Source organism: Podarcis bocagei (assembly GCF_964188305.1).
Source record: "Podarcis bocagei genome assembly, chromosome: 15".
Taxonomy (NCBI): domain Eukaryota; kingdom Metazoa; phylum Chordata; class Lepidosauria; order Squamata; family Lacertidae; genus Podarcis; species Podarcis bocagei.
Window position 1 is genome coordinate 44,372,940 of NC_138141.1, and position 18,618 is coordinate 44,391,557.

The following is an 18,618-nucleotide window of genomic DNA, read 5'->3' on the forward strand; positions in this document are numbered from 1 at the left end:
AGCACAAGGCAGTTAAGTCCCAAAGCTGCGGTCATATCCCAGGAATGACACTGTTATAATAAAACGGGACAAAGCCAAGTCACTTCAATGGAGCCTCCCTGGCCAGACGCAGTCTACCACAGTCGTTCTGGAAAATGGGAGAGAGACTGAGGGTGGGGTGGGGCGTGCCAGGACCCCTTCTCCTCGCCCGGAGACCTACCTACGGACGAAGCATCCTCGTGGTCGGAGCTGGTGCAGCTCCAGTCGCTGTTTCCTCCTCCTCCCGCTCTTTCGGGGTCGCAGCTGCAGCCGGGAGACTCGCTTTCCTGGACCAGGCGCAGGTGGCGCTCGGGGGAGCCGCAGCCGTCGGGGAGCTCCCGAATTGGGGGGCGTTTCCAGAGGCGAGGGGGCGGCGGAGGAGGCAAGCGCCGGGCCAACGGGGGCTCCCCCGGCGCCGAGTCGCGCGCCCTAGGCGCGCCGGGGCTGGAAAGACCCTTCGGCGTCTCCTTGTGCGCCCCGGGCGCGCAGGGGCTGGACGGGGCGGGCGGCTCTCCTCCGCCTCCTTCTCCTCCCCGCCGCTGCAGCGCCGCCTCCAAGTAGACCACTTTGAACTTCTCCTCCTCCAGGGCCCGCTGGAGCCGCTGCAGCGTCCGCCGGCACCGGCCCAGCTCCTCCTCCATGGAAGCCACCGAGTGCAGGCGCAGCGCCGGCGCCGCCTCGCCGGGGAACTCGAGGCGCCAGTGGCGCTCGAACTCCGACGCCGCTTCTTCCCCTTCTCCCTCCGGGTCCCCCATGGCTGGGCGCCGGTGCCGGATCGGGGCCTCCCGGGGCGGAGGGTCCCTTGGCGAGGATGGAGAGCCCCGCCCCCCGCTCCTTTGCGCGGAAGGTCTTCGCCCGTCCGCCTCTCCCGGAGCACAAATAAATTCAAACTTTCCCCAAAGTTTCCTCCTCCTCCTCTCGCTTCGGGAGCTTCTTCCGCTCTCGGCGCCCTGGGCCAGCCCAATCTCCGCCCGGAGGGATCCGCCCAGCAGGCGGGGCTGCAAAGGCCGTCCCAGGCTGCTGTCCCAGGCCCTCGTGCGCGCGCTCCTGCGTGCAAGAAGCCGCGCAGGACCCCTAATGCGCGGTGCACGAGCTTGCTGGAGAGCAAGAATGTCTGGGACACCCCCCCCAAAAAAAATCCAAACGTGAAAAAAGGGTCTGAATCGTTTCCTCATATTTCTAGAGAAATGTGTGTCTGGTTGCCTTACAGCAGTGGTGGTCAAACTTGGCCCTCCAGCTGTTTTGGGGCTACAACTCCCAGCATCCCGGACCACTGGTCCTGTTAGCTAGGGACGATGGGAGTTGTAGTCTTAAAACAGCTGGAAGGCCAAGTTTGGCCACCACTGCCTTACAGGGGTTCCAAAACTCGGGTCTCCAGCTGTTGTTGGACCACAACTCCCATCATCCCTAGCTAACAGGACCAGCGGTCAGGGATGATGGGAACTGTAGTCCAAAAACTGCTGGAGGGCCAAGCAGGTGGCACTGTGGTCTAAACCACAGAGCCTAGGTCTTGCTGATCAAAAGGTTGGCGGTTTGAATTCCCACGAGGGGGTGAGCTCCTGTTGCTCGGTCCCTGCTTCTGCCAACCTAGCAGTTCGAAAGCACACCAGTACAAGTAGATAAATAGGTACCACTCCGGAGGGAAGGTAAACGGCGTTTCCATGCGCTGCTCTGGTTCGCCAGAAGCGACTTAGTCCTGCTGGCCACATGACCCGGAAGCTGTACGCCAGCTCCCTCGGCCAATAAAGCGAGATGAGCGCCGCGACCCCAGAGTCGGCCACGACTTTACCTTTAATAACAACAGCCCAATGACAACAACTCATGTTAATCCACCAAGCAATCGGGTGATCAGTGCCAGACAGACAGTGCGGCGTAGTGGTTAGAGTGCTGGGCTAGGAGGACCCTGGAGACCAGGGTTCAACTCCCCCACTCGGGGTGACCTTGGACCAGTCGCTGCCTTTTTCAGCCTGACCTACCTCACAGGGTAGTTGTTGTGGGAATTAGACTTGAGGCAGGGAGAACCATGTACACCCCCTTGAACTTCTTGGAGGAGCATGTGAGATATAGAGGCAATTAAGAAATAAATAAGTCATTCCTAGTTAAGTCCCAACAATTAAAAAACATATACAAGAACATCTGCCAGATGACAGCAAAAGAAATCCGAACATCTCCAAAGCAAAATTCTGACCCCCGGTTAACCTCGTTTGTTTTCTAGTAACTGAGGTTGGGGGGCTGGCTGGTGTGTCCCCCCCCCGCTGTGACACCCTGCTGGACAGCACCCCTACTTCTCCACCTGAGCTCCTGACCCGGCCACCTCCGGTCTTCTCCATCGCCTGCCATCGCTGTCTTCCACGGCAAAGACGCTTACGGGACAGCGCTGGAGACAAGGGCTGCCTCTTCGATCCGCAGCCGAGGACAGACCCACACCGACACCCCACACGGTTTGGGGGTCTCGCTCTCGCCTCCCGAGTACACCAGCCTGGAAACCAGAAGGCGGGGGTCCTCCGCCGAGTTCTTCCAAGGGAGCCTCGCTCCTCACCGCCTTCCACAGCCCTCCATCCTCGGACTTCTGAAAAAGCCCCCCTCGCTCGCCGGAAGAAGCTCAGGCTTGCTTTGATGGAAGCAAATCAGCCGGTTGCTTTTCATTCATTCAAGAAATGGACCCGAGGCTCGCAACAAGCGGCCGGCGGTCGGTTGGGAAGCGGCACCGGCGCGCACATCCGCAGGCGCGCGCGGAGACCTTTCCTCTCCCCGGTTCCCCGTCCCTCCCCCCGCTGCCCCACTGGATCAAATGAAATGGATTGGATGCAACCAGCTGGCTTGAGGGAGGGGAGGGAGGTCTGCGCCATAAACAAGCCTTCAGTGACACTGGCTAAGTGTTTTCCTGGATCTCCTCCCAGTGCTGATGGAGCAAGATTTTTCCCCCTCTTTTCTTTTTAACTCTGCCACATGCATTAGAGCCAGCTTGCTCCCTGGGGGATCTGCTGAGCCCCCGCTGGACGTGCGCCACGGATGTGTCTCCAAAAGCGGCTCAGCCTGAGCAGCAAGCAGCAGTGGCGTAGCGTGGGTTGTCAGCACCCGGGGCAAGGCAAGTAATTTGCGCCCCCTAACCCGTGGATTTGCGCCCCCTAACCCTAACCCCCAGGTGTTGCACCCGGTGCGGCCGGCCCCCCCTGCACCCCCCATGCTACGCCACTGGCAAGCAGCCCAAGTGCTTTGTTGTTGTTCTTGAGTCGTTTAGTTGTGTCCGCCTCTTCGTGACCCCCTGGACCAGAGCATGCCAGGCACTCCTGTCTTCCACTGCCTCCCGCAGTTTGGTCAAACTCATGCTGGTAGCTTCGAGAACACTGTCCCACCATCTTGTCCTCTGCCGTCCCCTTCTCCTTGTGCCCTCCATCTTTCCCAACATCAGGGGCTTTTCCAGGGAGTCTTCTCTTCTCATGAGGTGGCCAAAGTCTTGGAGCCTCAGCTTCAGGATCTGTCCTTCCAGTGAGCACTCAGGGCTGATTTCCTTCAGAATGGAGAGGTTTGATCTTCTTGCAGTCCATGGGACTCTCAAGAGTCTCCTCCAGCACCAGAATTCAAAAGCATCAGTTCTTCGGCGATCAGCCTTCTTTATGGTCCAGCTCTCACTTCCATACATCACTGCTGGGAAAACCATGGCTTTAACTATACGGACCTTTGTTGGCAAGGTGATGTCTCTGCTTTTTAAGATGCTGTCTAGGTTGGTCATTGCTCGGAAGTGCTTAGTAAAATAATAATAGCACGTGTATGAGTGTATGTGAGAGAGGAGGGCCGGGGTGGTATAATGGTTAGAGTGTTGGACTATGACCTGGGAAAGACCAGGGTTCGAATCCTCGCTCGGCCATGAGGCCCGCTGGGCGACCTTGGGGGCCAGTCACTGCTTCTGTCAGCCTAACCTACCTCACAGGTTTGTTGTGAGGATGAAATGGGGGGAAGGAGAGCCAAGTACTCTACCTTGGGCTCCTTGGATGAAAAGGCGGCATATGCATATTAATTGGCACCCATCTGTCTCTGGAGACAATGGCAGAGTGTGCTTTGGGGGTGAAGACAAACTGTCAGAAGCTTGCAGCGCCTGCTGTGGCTGTAGAGACCGATACAGGAGAGACATGTTTTGTTGCAGCCGGGGCAGAGGAAGGCATCCGGTTGTGCTGCTGCAGATGTACTATGGCATTTTGTCTCTCTGTGCTCCTCCCAGAGGGCATTCCTCCTGTGGCCACTGCCATGGATGCACAACTTGACTGCCTTTCTCCAGGCACTGCGGTCATCTGCAAGTTGCCTACAGGTAAGACAAGTCAGGAGACGGTCACAACAGCTCAGTCGCTAGAGCATGAGACACCTAATCTCAGGGTCATGGATTCGAGTCTCACGTTGGGCAAAAGATTCCTGCGTTGCAGGGGGTTGCACTAGATGACCCAACTCTACAATTCAATGATTCCATGATTTGGGGGCAGTGGGCAGAGAGCAATACTGAGCTAGGACAGAGGTCTGACCCATTATAAGGCATCTTCTTACATTCCTCTTTAAACCAGCCTTTTCCCCCAGAAGTATGAGGACTAGGAACTTGCTTTATTTTTTATTTTTTTTAGGGGAAAGGCCATAAGTCAGCGACAGAGCATCTGCAGGACGAACCCGCAAACTTCAGCTTGTGGAATTTGGTGTGAGGTAGCGAGACCACAGTTTCCGTTGCCTCGCCTCCTTCACCAGCCTCCTGCCACATCAGCCGTTTGAATCTTTTCACCCCCGCCACACCTGGGCCTTCTTGTGATGCCCTTTCAGCCCCCAAGATCCTGTGGGCAGCAAAAATCCAGGACACCCCCTACCCCCCAGTGTGGACACAAAGGCCGTCATTTTGCAGAGGAGCAACTTAAGCCTGCCTTTTGCCAGCTGCAAAACCATTCATTTCTGCTGTTATTCTTGTTCTAGAAGGGACTGCTGTCTTCCCCCACATACGCCCATTTGACAGCTCCCATCAGTGGAACTGGCACTGCTACAGGGGCCCCAGGATACCCATTTTGCAATTCAAGGAACTCAGCCTTTTTACCCTTTGGAACTCCCCGCCTGTTGACATCACTGCCCGCTTTTTGGCAGCTGCTGAAACCATTTTTGTGAAGGCAAGCTCACCTAGATGTTTAGAAAGCTGGTGCAGGTTTTAATCTGTTTCTTGGGTATTGCTATTTTAACTTTTAAAGAGTTTTAAATTATTGTTGTTAGCCCAAAGGTAGCATTATTATCAATTTACATTGGGGTGGAAGGTTCACAGGCTGTGAAGGACTTGCTCAGAAATTTATTAACAGCTGCACAAATTATTATAGCTAGGAAGTGGAAGGCGCAAGCAGAATATAAAATGGAAGAATGGTACAAAGAGGTGTGGGATATAGCTATTAATGATAAATTAACATGTGCCATTAAGGAAAGATGGGGAATATGCAGGGGAAATGATTTTGAGGAGATATGGAGGGTGTTTGTAGAATTTGTACTGTTAATATGAAAAGGGGTCAAACTGTCGCAAGAAGTGTTGAAATTTAGGGAGGTTGGATAGTTACAGTGGAATGTTCTTGGTGGTGGGGCACACATTTTTTTATTCTTACTTATTTTGTGATTATTACTTTGTCAAAAAATAAAATAAAGAAAAATAAAATTTCAAAATAAGAAGAGGAAAATTGTCATTAATTTTTCTTAGTGATTTTTTCCCCGGTAAGCCATTTTGTGTGTGTGTGTGTGTGTGTGTGTGTGTGCCTATGTGTGTGTGTGTGTGTGTGCGCGCGCGCACGCACGCACACACACACACACACACACACTATATATTACAATCAAGCAGTGTATACATCTTAGGAACTGAACTGAAATGAAATAAATGCAGCTGGCTAGGCTGCCCTATTTCCTCTAACAGCAAAGACCGCTGCTTGGGGGCCAACAGAATCGGACCGCCAAATAGAGCCGCTGAGAAACGAGAGCAAGTTATTAGCATGTTCCACTTGCGGAAATACAACCACGCACTCTTTGCTTTTTTTTTTTAATGAAGGTGGAAGGAAACCCAAAATCAGTTCACTGAAAATGGAGCCAGCTCAGTGGTCACCCGGAAGACACTGAGCAGTGAACATCTGCTAGAAAAGAGCAAGGGGGAAACTGAGGCAACGGGGGGGGGGGGAGAGAGAGAGAATAGACCAGCCTGATCCCCAAGCAGCTTGGTGAGGAGGCACACATCACTTGAAACAGATGGCATTGATTTCTATTTTTAAAAATGCACGATGGCTTAAATGTTTAGGTGCAGAAAATTTCTGTCACTGAAACAGAAATCATGCAACATGTCTCCCCAGGGTGGGGGAAAGTGTGCTCAGATATGTGCCTCTTCCCTTCTATTTATCATTTATTGAATTAATATCCCACCTTTTTCTCCAAGGAGTTCCTCATTCAGTCCCCACAACAACCCTGTGAGGCAGGCGAGACTGAAAGGCAGTCACATCCAGTGAGCATCATGGCCAAGTGGGGATTTGAACCCTGGTTTCCCAGGTCCTGGTGTGACACTCTAAGCACTGCTCCAGGCTGCCTGTAAGCTGCTGTCCACCTGCTGCTGACGGAGAATGGGATTTTAAAGAGAGAGAGAAAGAAAGAAAGAAAGAAAGAAAGAAAGAAAGAAAGAAAGAAAGAAAGAAAGAAAGAGAAAGAAAGAAAGAAAGAAAGAAAGAAAGAAAGAAAGAAAGAAAGAACACCACAGTTTTTCCAATTTGGATGGGACAGCCTTTCCGAGAGATGGCTCCTTCAACTCAAAGGATTGTCTTCCATACAGCAAGACGCACGACCGCCCTCGATGTATGTGCTGCAACATTTTGTTGCAGTCGCCACTTGCTTTTAAAACAAAGGCAAATACATGGGTGTGGCTCAGTGGCAGAGCACCTGCTTGGCATGCAAAAGGTCCTATATTCAATGCCTGGCATCTCCTGGCAGGGCTGGGAACAGGACCTCAGAGTAAATATCTTCTTGTGGGAAGATGCCCTATAATATGGTCTGTGAGGTGGTGCACCACACCACTTACAAAAACTCTGAATCTGATAGGTAAAGGGTAAAGGGACCCCTGACCATTAGGTCCAGTTGTGGCCAACTCTGGGGTTGCGGCACTCATCTCTCTTTACTGGCCGAGGGAGCCGGCGTACAGCTTCCGGGTCATGTGGCCAGCAGGACTAAGCCGCTTCTGGCGAACCAAAGCAGCGCACGGAAACGGCGTTTACCTTCCCGCCGGAACGGTACCTATTCATCTACTTGCACTTTGACGTGCTTTTGAACTGCTAGGTTGGCAGGAGCAGGGACCGAGCAACGGGAGCTCACCCCATCACGGGGATTTGAACCGCCGACCTTCTGATCGGCAAGTCCTAGGCTCTGTGGTTTAACCCACAGCGCCACCCGTGTCCCTCCTCTGAATTTGATAGCCTTGAGCTAAAGAATAGCATGGGGGTCTAATGATGGGAAAGAACCCTGCCTGAAGCTCCAGGCAGCTGCTGCCAGTCAGTGTAGACGATATTGAGCTAGATGGTCTGACTCAGCGATAAGGCAGTGTCTCCGCACTTCAGACTACCTTCCCGTGTCTTTAACGCAAAGGCAGAGGATGCCTGTTAAGGAAATGACAACAATTTTATCCCCGGCTTCCAGTAAGAAGCTCAGGATGGCCTACATGGTGTCTCAGCATTCACAACGACCCTGTGAGGTAGGCTAGACTGAGGCAGTATGGCTGGCCCAAGGTCATCCAGGGTGGTATGGATTTGAACCCAGCCCCCTTGGATCCATAGCCTGGCACTCTAACACGGGGTGGCCCAAGCAGCGCTTTACATATGTTGTGGGGCTCCAGTTCCCAGCAGCCCCAGCAGCCAGCATGCCCAATGGGAGGGTACAATAACATCTGGAGGTTTGGAAACAGTTAACCCAGACATCCTCAAACTCGGCCCTCCAGATGTTTTGGGACTGCAATTCCCATCATCCCTGACCACTGATCCTGTTAGCTAGGGATGATGGGAGTTGTAGTCCCAAAACATCTGGAGGGCTGAGTTTGGGGGTGCCTGAGTTAACCATTAGACCACATTAGCTCACAAGCACCTGAACTTCCTAATTCTCCCACCAGAGGGAGCCAGAACACAATGCAACCTTCCTTTCAGGGATGGAAGCAGAGGAGGAAATCCAGAGTCCCCAAAATCAATGAAAAGTGAGTGTATTAAGGAGGGGTCCATCTCTTGCCCCCCACCCCCACCTCTGATGCGTCCATCAAAATGCCTCCATCAAGCAAGGCGATTGGATGAAGCGAAACAGGCACCTTTATCCTGCATAAACTTACAGCGGGGTGGGGCGTTATTTTGTTTTTACCACCCCACAGCAAACTGTTAAAAGGCTGAGGAGCCCCCGCCCTCGCTCAGAGAGAGAGAGCGCAACGTGGCTCGCTTCATGTATTTACTCATTTTATTGGACGTTTGTCAGCTGGAGCGATCGGAGCTACTTAACTAAATTAAACCGGCTAACATACAATGGGAATTGCACGAATTGATTTAGCCTTGCTGGCATCCCGTATTGCCAGGGAGGGGGAATGGCAGCATATTTCCCATGACGTGGTTAGCCCAAGCCCCCGTAGAAAAAATAGATGACCCCTCCATTGTCAAAACCACTTGCCACAGAGGGCGTTCGCCCACACCCAGTTGTTGAGGGGCAGGGTCCATTTAGCCTGGGTGGGTGGGTGGTGTCACCGTGCAGTGGCGTAGCGTGGGTTGTCAGCACCCAGGGCAAGGCAAGTAATTTGCGCCCCCTAACCCGTGGATTTGCGCCCCCTAACCCTAACCCCCAGATGTTGCGCCCGGTGCGCCCGGCCCCCCCTGCACCCCCCACGCTACGCCACTGTCACCGTGCTACTGACTGCCCTGCAGGAATGACCTGGCCGCAAACGATGGGAGAGGAAGAATGAGCAACTGAACCCCCAATTGAATATATTCCCCCCCCGACAAGACCACGTGGCAATGGTGTTGATCCATACCCAGCCCCCCCTCCACACCCCACAAGTCCCAACAGATTCAGACTACTTCTTCATGCTGCGTGTAGTTAAACTATGGAACTCCCTGCCACTGGAGGCGGGGATGGCCACCAACTTGGATGGCTTAAAAAGAGGATTAGACAGGTCCTGCTTGCTGGTTTCCCTTGGGGGCATCTGGTCGGCCACTGTGAGAGCAGGAGGCAGGACTAGATGGCCTGATCCTGCAAGGCTCTTCCTGGGTTCTTTGATTTGTGTAGAATGGAATTCCTGCAGCAGAAGATGCAATAGGACCCTTATACCTACGGGACCGCCTCTCCCGGTCTGCCCCACGGAGGACCTTAAGGTCCATAAACAGCAACAGAGGTCCCAGGCCCTAAGGAAGTCAGATTGGCCTCAACCAGAGCCAGGCCTTTTCAGTACTGGCCCCAACTTGGTGGAACGCTCTGCCTCATGAGACCAGGGCCCTGCAGGATCTGATTTCTTTCTGCAGGGCCTGTAAGACAGAGTTGTTCCACCTGGCCTTTGGCTTGGAATCAACTTGATCCCCTCCCCCTCTTTATTTCCTTTTTCCTTTCTCCTTCTGTGTTGGAACTCCTATTTGGGGACTTCCCTGGCTTTTTTCTGGCCCAGCCTGGACAGTTGGCCTTGGTGTTGACTTGACGTTTTCATCCCCAAAAAGTTTTTGATTTGAGTTTCTACTGAAATGAGGCTGCATTTTAATGTAGTACTTTAATCTTGTTTTTAAGTTGTATTTTAATCAATTGTTTTTATGCCTGGTGTTAGCCGCCCTGAGCCCGGTTTTGGCTGGGGAGGGCAGGGTATAAATATAATAATAATAATAATAATAATAATAATAATAATAATAATAATAATAATAATAATGATTTTTAATGCAAAGCTGCTCTCTCTGCACAGCCCACCTGGGTTGGTTGCTAGAGGGGTGAGGCGGCGACCCCACAGCGCCCCATTTGTGTGGGGCGATGGGCAACCCAGATTAACATTCTGCTTTGCCTGTGGCTGCTCTGTAAGAGAAAACAGCCCCAGAGGGAGGGGAGAGGCCCTGGCTTCTCAAAGCTTACTTCACAGGGACTAGCCCCTTGGGCGCAGCCTTTAGTTATAGGTGGTGGAAGCACGATAGATTGGCTCTGGGATTAGGGAGAGAGTCTCCCAAGGACTGCAATGAAAGCATAACAGCAAGGAAACCAACCTTAGTGAGCTGATAGATATTTTAAAAGGTCAGAGGGGTGTTCATAGAGATGTCTTCTATCCCTGCTTGATCGCTGGTTTTTTCTTTGGTGGGGGAGTCCTTGTTAGTGGCCCCCCGTGACTCAGGTGCACAGCTCAGATCCACCATAGAATCCGCCCGATTCTATGGAACATCCAGCTGAGGTCAGACAGGCTTCCTCCCTGTTGAACTTCCGGTGACTACGGAATTATTACTATTTTTTAATATTATTTAGCAGGCGGTTTGAGCAAATTCTGACTTCATAGTGTTAACTTGTTTTTCTTTTCACTGTATTGAAGAGCCTGTGCACTGCTTAGGGATGACTGTAATTAAGCGGTATACAGTATATTTATAAAAACGGGACGCGGGTGGCGCTGTGGTCTAAACCACAGAGCCTAGAGCTTGCCGATCAGAAGGTCGGCAGTTCGAATCCCCGCGACGGGGTGAGCTCAGTCCCTGCTCCTGCCAACCTAGCAGTTCGAAAGCACGTCAAAGTGCAAGTAGATAAGTAGGTACCGCTCCAGCGGGAAGGTAAACGGCGTTTCCGTGCGCTGCTCTGGTTCGCCAGAAGCGGCTTAGTCCTGCTGGCCACATGACCCGGAAGCTGTATGCTGGCTCCCTCGGCCAATAAAGCGAGGTGAGCGCCGCAACCCCAGAGTCGGCCACGACTGGACCTAATGGTCAGGGGTCCCTTTACCTTTACCTATTTATAAAAACAAATGGTGGGCTTGAGTGGAGCTTCCATGTCCTGATGCCATTTACCCCTGTATACCAGATGCTAGGGAAACAACCATTGAGGAATGGTTACTGCCTTATTGTCCAGCTTCCCAGGACACCTGGCTGTCCATCATCGGAAGCAGGATGTCCGGGTGGGGAATGGAGTTAGACAGATCCTGATATGGTTCAAGCCTTCTTCTTCTTTAAAAAAAAACCAAATACTTTGTCTTGTTGGCCAAAACCATGATATTATTTTTTGCTGGTGCCCCAAACCTGTTTGTTCCTGCCTCACTTTGCACCCCTGCTAAACTCAGGTGCCTGTCTCTTATAATTCACTCAGCCACCCATCCCCACTGCCCCTACATGCCCCAAATATTCAGAGCTAGGAGAGGTCTTTCTCGGAAAGCTGCCCCCCCTTCCCCGAACCACAAGATTTACGGTGTGACAAGAAATCATCCTGACGCTAGGTCCGCCTGCCACCCATTTCTGGGTGCTCAGGCTTGTAAATCTTGCCAACAGGGTAGAAAGCGATAAATCAAATGGGGGGTTGGAGGGGGAGTTCCCTGCCCTGAAACACACACACACACACACACACACACACACACACCACAAAATGCTATATTTGCACAAAACCTGGAATGACAATGGCAAGAAAACTAGGCTGTGTGAGCAGGTATATGCTAAGAAGAAAATAAATGTCAATGGAGACATAAAATACAGGTTTAAGTGGAGCCTCTGAGTTTAGCAGCAGTCTACCCAGTGTTTCTTGCAGGCAGCGAGAAAGGGGACATGATAGAAGTTTAATAAGGCATGGCATGGAGAAAGCGATAGAGGTAAGTTTTCCTCCCTCTCTCCTAACACTAGAACTCCGGGAGATCCAGTGAAGCTGAAGATTCAGGGCAGATAACCTAACAAATAATAATATTTTAAATGTGTTTGTGGGAGGGGGGCAGTTATTGTTTTGTTGTTTCTGTTTTAACTATTTGTGCTTTTATCTTGTGAACCTTTCCAGGGATCTTGCGATGAAAGGCAGTATATAAATCTAATAAAACAACAAGATAATAAAAATAAAAGATAAAAGAAAGTCCTTTCTCACACAGCGCATAGCTGGACTGTGGAACTCCCCGCCACACAATGGTTGGAGGCAGCCGTGCTTCTGAATCCCAGTTGCTGAAAACCACAAGAGGGGAGAGTTGCTATTGGGCCCGGATCCTGCGTACTGGTTTCCCTTTGGGGCATCTACTTGGCCACTGTGAGAAGAGGAGGCTGGGTTCTGATCCAGCATGGGCCTGATCCTGCATGGGCTCCCCTTATGCCCTTACATTCTCCCTCCCTCCTCCATCTCCTGAGCTGCAAGGTGCAGGAATTTGCTTAGGGGGTCCCAGTCACGCCCCCCGCCCAAGGACCAGGAAGGAAGGGCGGTTGCAAGACAGATTGGAGCAGGTGATAAAAGAGGCCGGGGAAATAATGTGCTCCCTGAAAACAGAGGTCTTCCTGTCCCCTTTTGCGGCGGGACAAGGACCTCGGGGCAGGCAGTTGTCTGGGCTAGCTGACACCCGGCTTTTGGGATCGACATTCCTAGGAGGCTGGAGGTGGAGTGAGAGCAGGCAGGGAGGCGGTAGGAGCAGGCGGCTGCAATCCCCTCCCTTTTAATCAATTCGTTTCCCCAAAATGAATGGGCATTCCTTTCCACCTCTCCATCTTCCTGAAGGCAGTCGTGGGCCGAGCTGCAAATGTGATTCCTTCAAGTTCCGATGTTCTGCTGGAGTGTGCTGTTGCAATTGTTGGAGCGTATTGCACCGATCCTGGCCTGGCTGCACAGCCTGCCAGAAAGCTTCCGGGCCCGATTCAAAGTGCTATAAAGCCTTAAACAGCTCAGGACCACAATACCTCAAGGATAGTTTATACCTCTCCCCATACAGTGGTACCTCGGGTTACATGTGCTTCAGGTTACATACACTTCAGGTTACAGACTCCGCTAACCCAGAAATAGTGCTTCAGGTTAAGAACTTTGCTTCAGGATGAGAACAGAAATCGTGCTCTGGCGGCACAGCGGCAGCAGGAGGCCCCATTAGCTAAGGTGCTTCAGGTTAACAGTTTCATGTTAAGTATGGACCTCCGGAACGAATTAAGTACTTAACCCGAGGTACCACTGTATATACTGCCCCAGACCCTGTAATCATTATTTGAGGCCCTTCTTTGTGTGCCTCCTCCACATGAGGTCTGCAGGGTGGCAACATGAGAACAGGGCCTTTCCTGCAGTGGCTCCCTGTTGCGGAATGCTTTCTCCAAGGATGTTCGGCTGCTGCCTTCATTATACATCTTTATGCACCAGGCTAACATGCTCCTCTCCAACCAGGTCGTCGGCTGATTAATATTCTACAGCCTTTTAAATATGTTTGAGGGAGGTTATTGTTTTGCTGTTTTTGATTAACCCGTTTATTTGTGTTTTTACCTTTAATTTTTATCTTGTGAATCGCCTCGAGGTCACGTCTAATAAACAATAATAAATAACAGACATCCTTGCTGCAGTCAAAAGGTGAGAAACAAGTTTGTTATTTTTAAGATCTTTATCAGCTTCAGAAAATAAATTTAAAAGCACCAGGCAATTGGTCCTTTGCACAATTGATGCCTAACAAACCTCTGGAACTCCCTGCTACAGGAAGTTGCAACAGTCACTATGCTCAATTGAAAATATGCATAGGATGGCACTCCTAGATGAGTTCATGTGCACCAAGGTTGCACCAAGGATAAAGTAGGGCAGGGGAGAGACATTAAATGCCCCCTTGATCTCCGTGGAGGGAAGGCGAGAGACGCAATATAACCTCAAACAAAAAATGTTCGCAAAACTGACAAATTGCGGTGTCCTTGTTGTTAGGCCCACGAACCCGAGAGGCAGCTCCTCCAACCTTTTATCAGCCGGTGTCTGATTTGTGTCCAGTAATTGATCACAGCAATTACTACCTGTTCCGTTTGTCTCTTGCCATGCTCCTCTTTGGACCTTTTGAAGCCATGGCTAATTTCAGGGTCTGCATCTAATAAATCAGCTGCAGGGACCCCCGAGGGAACGAGGAGGATGGGAAGGGAGACTTCAAAGGGAGGCATGTTTTACACCTGCCTGGTTCTTCGTGGATGCTGGAATCTCGCCTTGCCAAGAGGCCCAATTTATTTTTATTTTTAAAAAAGAAATTGGTGGAGGAGAAGAGGCCTAAATTAATAGCTAGCCTCAGACATCTGGGAGAAAGGGACCGGTGATTTAAAGATAGAGTCTTTTCCTGGGAAGGCAACCAAGGTGCTTATTACAACTTTTGGAGGGTCGAAGGGCTGGCGGGAAAGGAAATTCCGTCCTGAGTGTGTGCAGAGCCTGGCAGTAGGATCAGGCCAAAGGGGGCCCAATCCAGTCCACCATCTTCTTCTCACAATGGCCAACCACATGCGCCAACAGGACGCTTGCAAGCAAAACCCAAGCGGAACAACAGCTCTCCCCTCCTGTGGCTTCCAGAACCCGGCATTCAGAAGCTGCCTTTGTCCGATGTGCTGGATACGATCATTTATGTACACTGCAAAAGCATTTGACTCGTTCCACAGTATCGGGGGCTCTTGTTAGACCGCCCACCCTGCAGTGTAGGCAAGGAACTCGAGTTGGAGGAGAGGGCGTGACAAAGAGGCCGAGTGGTGCACAGAGTGGTGGGAAAATCTGGCGTCTACGTGAGCGGCTTCCTGAATAAGCTGGTGCCGCTAACCCCAGGATACCTGGAGGCTGGTGATAAAAAAGGCTACCTGGGACGGGATTCCACATGGTATAATTAAATCTCAGCCTCCAGGAGTTTGGAGGAGGAGGAAGAGAAGGAGGAGCCTGGTGCACAGGACTGTCCAGCAAATATCTGCACAGGAAGAGGGAGAGAAATCTGAACAGAGAGGCTCAAAAATGCCCAGAGCTGCCGCGAGCCACCTGGAACAGCCGGACCCCTGGGAAGGAGAGGCACGAGGTGTGCCCAGGCAAAGGACCCGCTTCCTGCAGCCTTGCAAGGCCAAGTCCCCGGCCTTCCCTGGAAACCTCGAGGAGGCCCCAGAGAAGCACAGGGTCCGGCCCATGCGCTCCAAAGCCCGGCGCATGGCGGCCAACGTCCGGGAGCGCAAGAGAATCCTCGATTACAACCAGGCCTTCAACGCCCTCCGGCTGGCCCTCCGGCACGACCTGGGGGGCAAGCGGCTCTCCAAGATCGCCACCCTCCGCCGCGCCATCCACCGGATCGCCACCCTCTCCACATCCCTCCGGTCCGGGCCTGCGGTGGGGTGGTCCTGCGCCCACGCTGAGTGCCAGCTGACCCGGGGCGAAGGCAGCTTTAGGGACAGCCAGCCCAAGCTCTTCCAGCCTCTCTGGGAACCTGGATACAGTAAGGGGCCTCCATTTCAGCCCAGTGCGACAGCATGCGTGAAGTGCCGCCCCGAAAACGCTTCCCATCACTTGGTCGACAACCCCAAAGAGGGCACTTATGGATCCAGCCCTGCCTGTTGTCCAGCCAGCACCCTCCTCCTGGGGGGCCGAGCCCCCTACCAGCAAAGACTTGCAGACAGCAGCATTCAAAGTTGCCCTTCTGGTCACTTCCCCTGGAAGTACGGCTTGTTCTGAGATGAGGACTCTCAGCCTTCTTCATCCTTGTGGTCCTGATGGTGAGGGCACAATCCTCCGCTTCCCCTGATGTTGGATCGGGACAGTTTTCCTAGGATCTCACATTGACCCTTGCAGACTTAGAGAAGTTGCCTTCTCAGGATTTCGCATTTCCTCTGGCTGAGTTTGTAAAGGTATACAGATGCTTTTTTTGACTGTACCTTCATGGGGCAGAGACCTATCTCTTAGGCGCTCCAGCTGATTTGTAGATATATACAGCGGCTTTTTGACTGCATGCTCCTGGGGAATCTGTAAAATGCCATGCACACTGTATAAATATATTATATTATGATCTTGCAACCACTGGATACTGCAGGAATATTTGTGTCTTTGGGATGTTATAGGTTCACCCGCCTTTGTGACTTTTCCTGAAATAATCTGATGCCAGCTCTGTCAGGCTGATGGAATCACTGCCCTGATCTGGAGGGCGGCCTCACTACGAAGCAGCTGAGAGGCGGCAATATTTCAAAGGGGCGTCAGAGGGGTACCCGCCACCAGGATGTGAGCACCAGATGGTTTTCCACAACGGAACGTCGTCCTCGGACCAGATGTGGACGCTTAACCGCTACAGCTGGAAACACCGACTTGGGAATAAGCCCCACAGAACTCACTGGGGCTCATTTCTCAGTATATATCCATGGGGTGGCACTTGTCAGCATCACTACAGTTCTGGGTGCAACTAGAATGGGGTGGGTGGGTGCGAACCAGCCAATGTCTTAATAAGGAACAGAAGGAGTCCAGCTGAGACAGTCAAACACCAGTGCAGGCAGCAAGTTAAGTGTGGTTTGTTTGTCTGCTTAGATCTGTTGGGGCATAAACTCTAGAACTTGTAATCCACAAAGGGTGCACCAGGGCATGCTAAGAGTGCTGCAAGATGAAAGTTAATTAAATAACCGAAGGCCAAAGCATTTTGGGCATGTGTCCCTTCTCTGATTTTGCCTCTTACTAATCCAGACTGTACGGATTGGGGTACGTGATGGCGATGGGAAGTAATTCTGCTCTACCAGGGAGCTGACGGATCAGGGATTTCTAGCTGCGATTCCTGCATAGCAAGGGGTTGGACTAGATGACCCAGGGGTCCCTTCCAATGCTACAATACAGTGGTACCTTGGGTTAAGAACTTAATTCATTTGGGAGGTCTGTTCTTAATCTGAAACTGTTCTTAACCTGAGGTACCACCTTAGCTAATGGGGCCTCCTGCCACCACTGCGTGATTTCTGTTCTCATCCTGAAGCAAAGTTCTTAACCCGAGGTACTATTTCTGGGTTAGCGGAGTCTGTAACCTGAAGCGTATGTAACCCGAGGTACCACTGTACTATGATTCTCTCCGCGTGCGCACACACACATGTCTGTTGTGCTGCTCTGGCCTTGCCTCCTTCTAATTAGGAGAGATTTCCTACCATCGCATAGAAAAACAGAGGGATGGATAGATTTTGCTGGAGGCAATCATTATTTCTCTCACGCATTCTTTAAAAACATTCATGTGTAAGAGTGAAGATGGCCTCCCATTTTAATTCAGAGATTTTTCCGTTGCTGATTTTTTGGGTTTTTTTTTTTTTTAAAGGATGAGCTTTAGCTATCTGGAGTTGGGAGACACACTGATCTGCACCCATATAACAGGGTCACTTGATAAAACCAGTTGCTGTGTTTCTGTGACGCTCCTGAGATCCCCGTGCCATTATCTGCCATGTACTTAACATTATTGGTATAGTTGTCGATATTGTACAGTTATCTGCTCACTGTCCTGAACGGTGGAGAAATTTGTTTTCCCAAATCAATGTAACTTCCTCTGTATTTTTGAGCAATTTTGGGAAGGGCTGTAGCAAAGTGACAGAGCACCTGTTTTGCGTGAGGAAGGTCCCAGGTCGAGTCCCCGGTGGCATCTCCAAGTAGGGCTCAAAATGTCAGGGCAGATAAAAGAAAGGACTTCTTAACGCACCTATGGAACTCTCTCCCACAGGAGGCAGAGATGGCTACCAACCCAGATGGCTTTAAAAGAGGATTCGCATAGGAATTCATGCATTGATGGCTCTGCTCTGCCTCTGCAGTTGGAGGAAGCCATGTCCGCTGCTGGAAACTGCAGCAGGGGAGAGGGATCCTGTGTTCGAATCGTGATTGGCATCTTGTTGGCCACTGTGAGTAGAGGATGCTGGACTAGTTGGGCCAAGGGCCTGATCCAGCAGCCTCCCCTGTCATTATCCCTGCCTTGAAACCATGAAGAATCACTTCCAGACAGTATAGAGAGCTATTGACCAATGATCTGACTCAGTGGAATGCATCTTCCTCTTCAGATCAGCCCTATATTCATGAGGACTGGAATCTTACTTTGTGTTACTTGCAGGATTCCCACTGGGGCATTTGGTTGACTGCAGAATCCTGGAAGATGCATCTTCCTCCTATCCACAAATAGGTTGTGGGGCTCAGAACACCACTGTTTCCACAGTGCTTTCCTTCCTTCTTTGCAAAGGAGTCCTCCAGGGAATCAGCAATATGAGACCCTGGCGAGAGGCAGGAGATTCTGTTCTATTGAGCTTGACCCACAAAAACTTCTGAGCATCACAGAAGTCTTCTTCAAGCAGAGGCGGGAATGGCATCAACGACCCAACCCATTTTGTTCTCTGTATGATGTGGAAATCCTGCTTGGGAGCAGCAGGGTGGGGGGAAGGAAAATGTAGATTCTTTTTGTGGGTGGGTGACCCAGCCAGAAAATTCCTCATGTGGTCCACAAGGTGGCACTCTGCACCAGTTCTAAACTCTGCACATATACGGTCCCAGGTACCATCCCAGCACCTCCAGGTAAGACAACAGTTGCAAAGCAGTGGGCAATGCTGAGCTAGATCATGGGTAGGCAAACTAAGGCCCAGGGGCCGGATCCAGCCCAATCGCCTTCTAAATCCGGCCCGCAGATGGTCCGGGAATCAGTGTGTTTTTACAGGAGTAGAATGTGTCCTTTTATTT

The 18,618-nt window shown here is 51.4% G+C and overlaps 2 protein-coding genes across 2 annotated transcripts in view; one reads left to right on the plus strand and one right to left on the minus strand.

Moving 5' to 3' along the window:
- ABR (ABR activator of RhoGEF and GTPase) overlaps positions 1 to 788 on the minus strand; it is a 116,162-nt gene extending 115,374 nt beyond the window's left edge. The window contains exon 1 of the mRNA XM_081172005.1: positions 200 to 788. Coding sequence (XP_081028131.1) covers positions 200 to 773 — 574 coding nt within the window. The 5' untranslated portion in view covers positions 774 to 788. The remainder of the gene's footprint in view (positions 1 to 199) is intronic.
- Positions 789 to 14,899: 14,111 nt separating this feature from the next.
- Positions 14,900 to 15,892, plus strand: BHLHA9 (basic helix-loop-helix family member a9). The gene has a single exon (XM_081171490.1). It carries the CDS (start codon positions 14,917 to 14,919, stop codon positions 15,619 to 15,621), a length of 705 nt encoding a protein of 234 aa, XP_081027616.1. The 5' UTR covers positions 14,900 to 14,916; the 3' UTR covers positions 15,622 to 15,892.
- Positions 15,893 to 18,618: the final 2,726 nt, after the last annotated feature.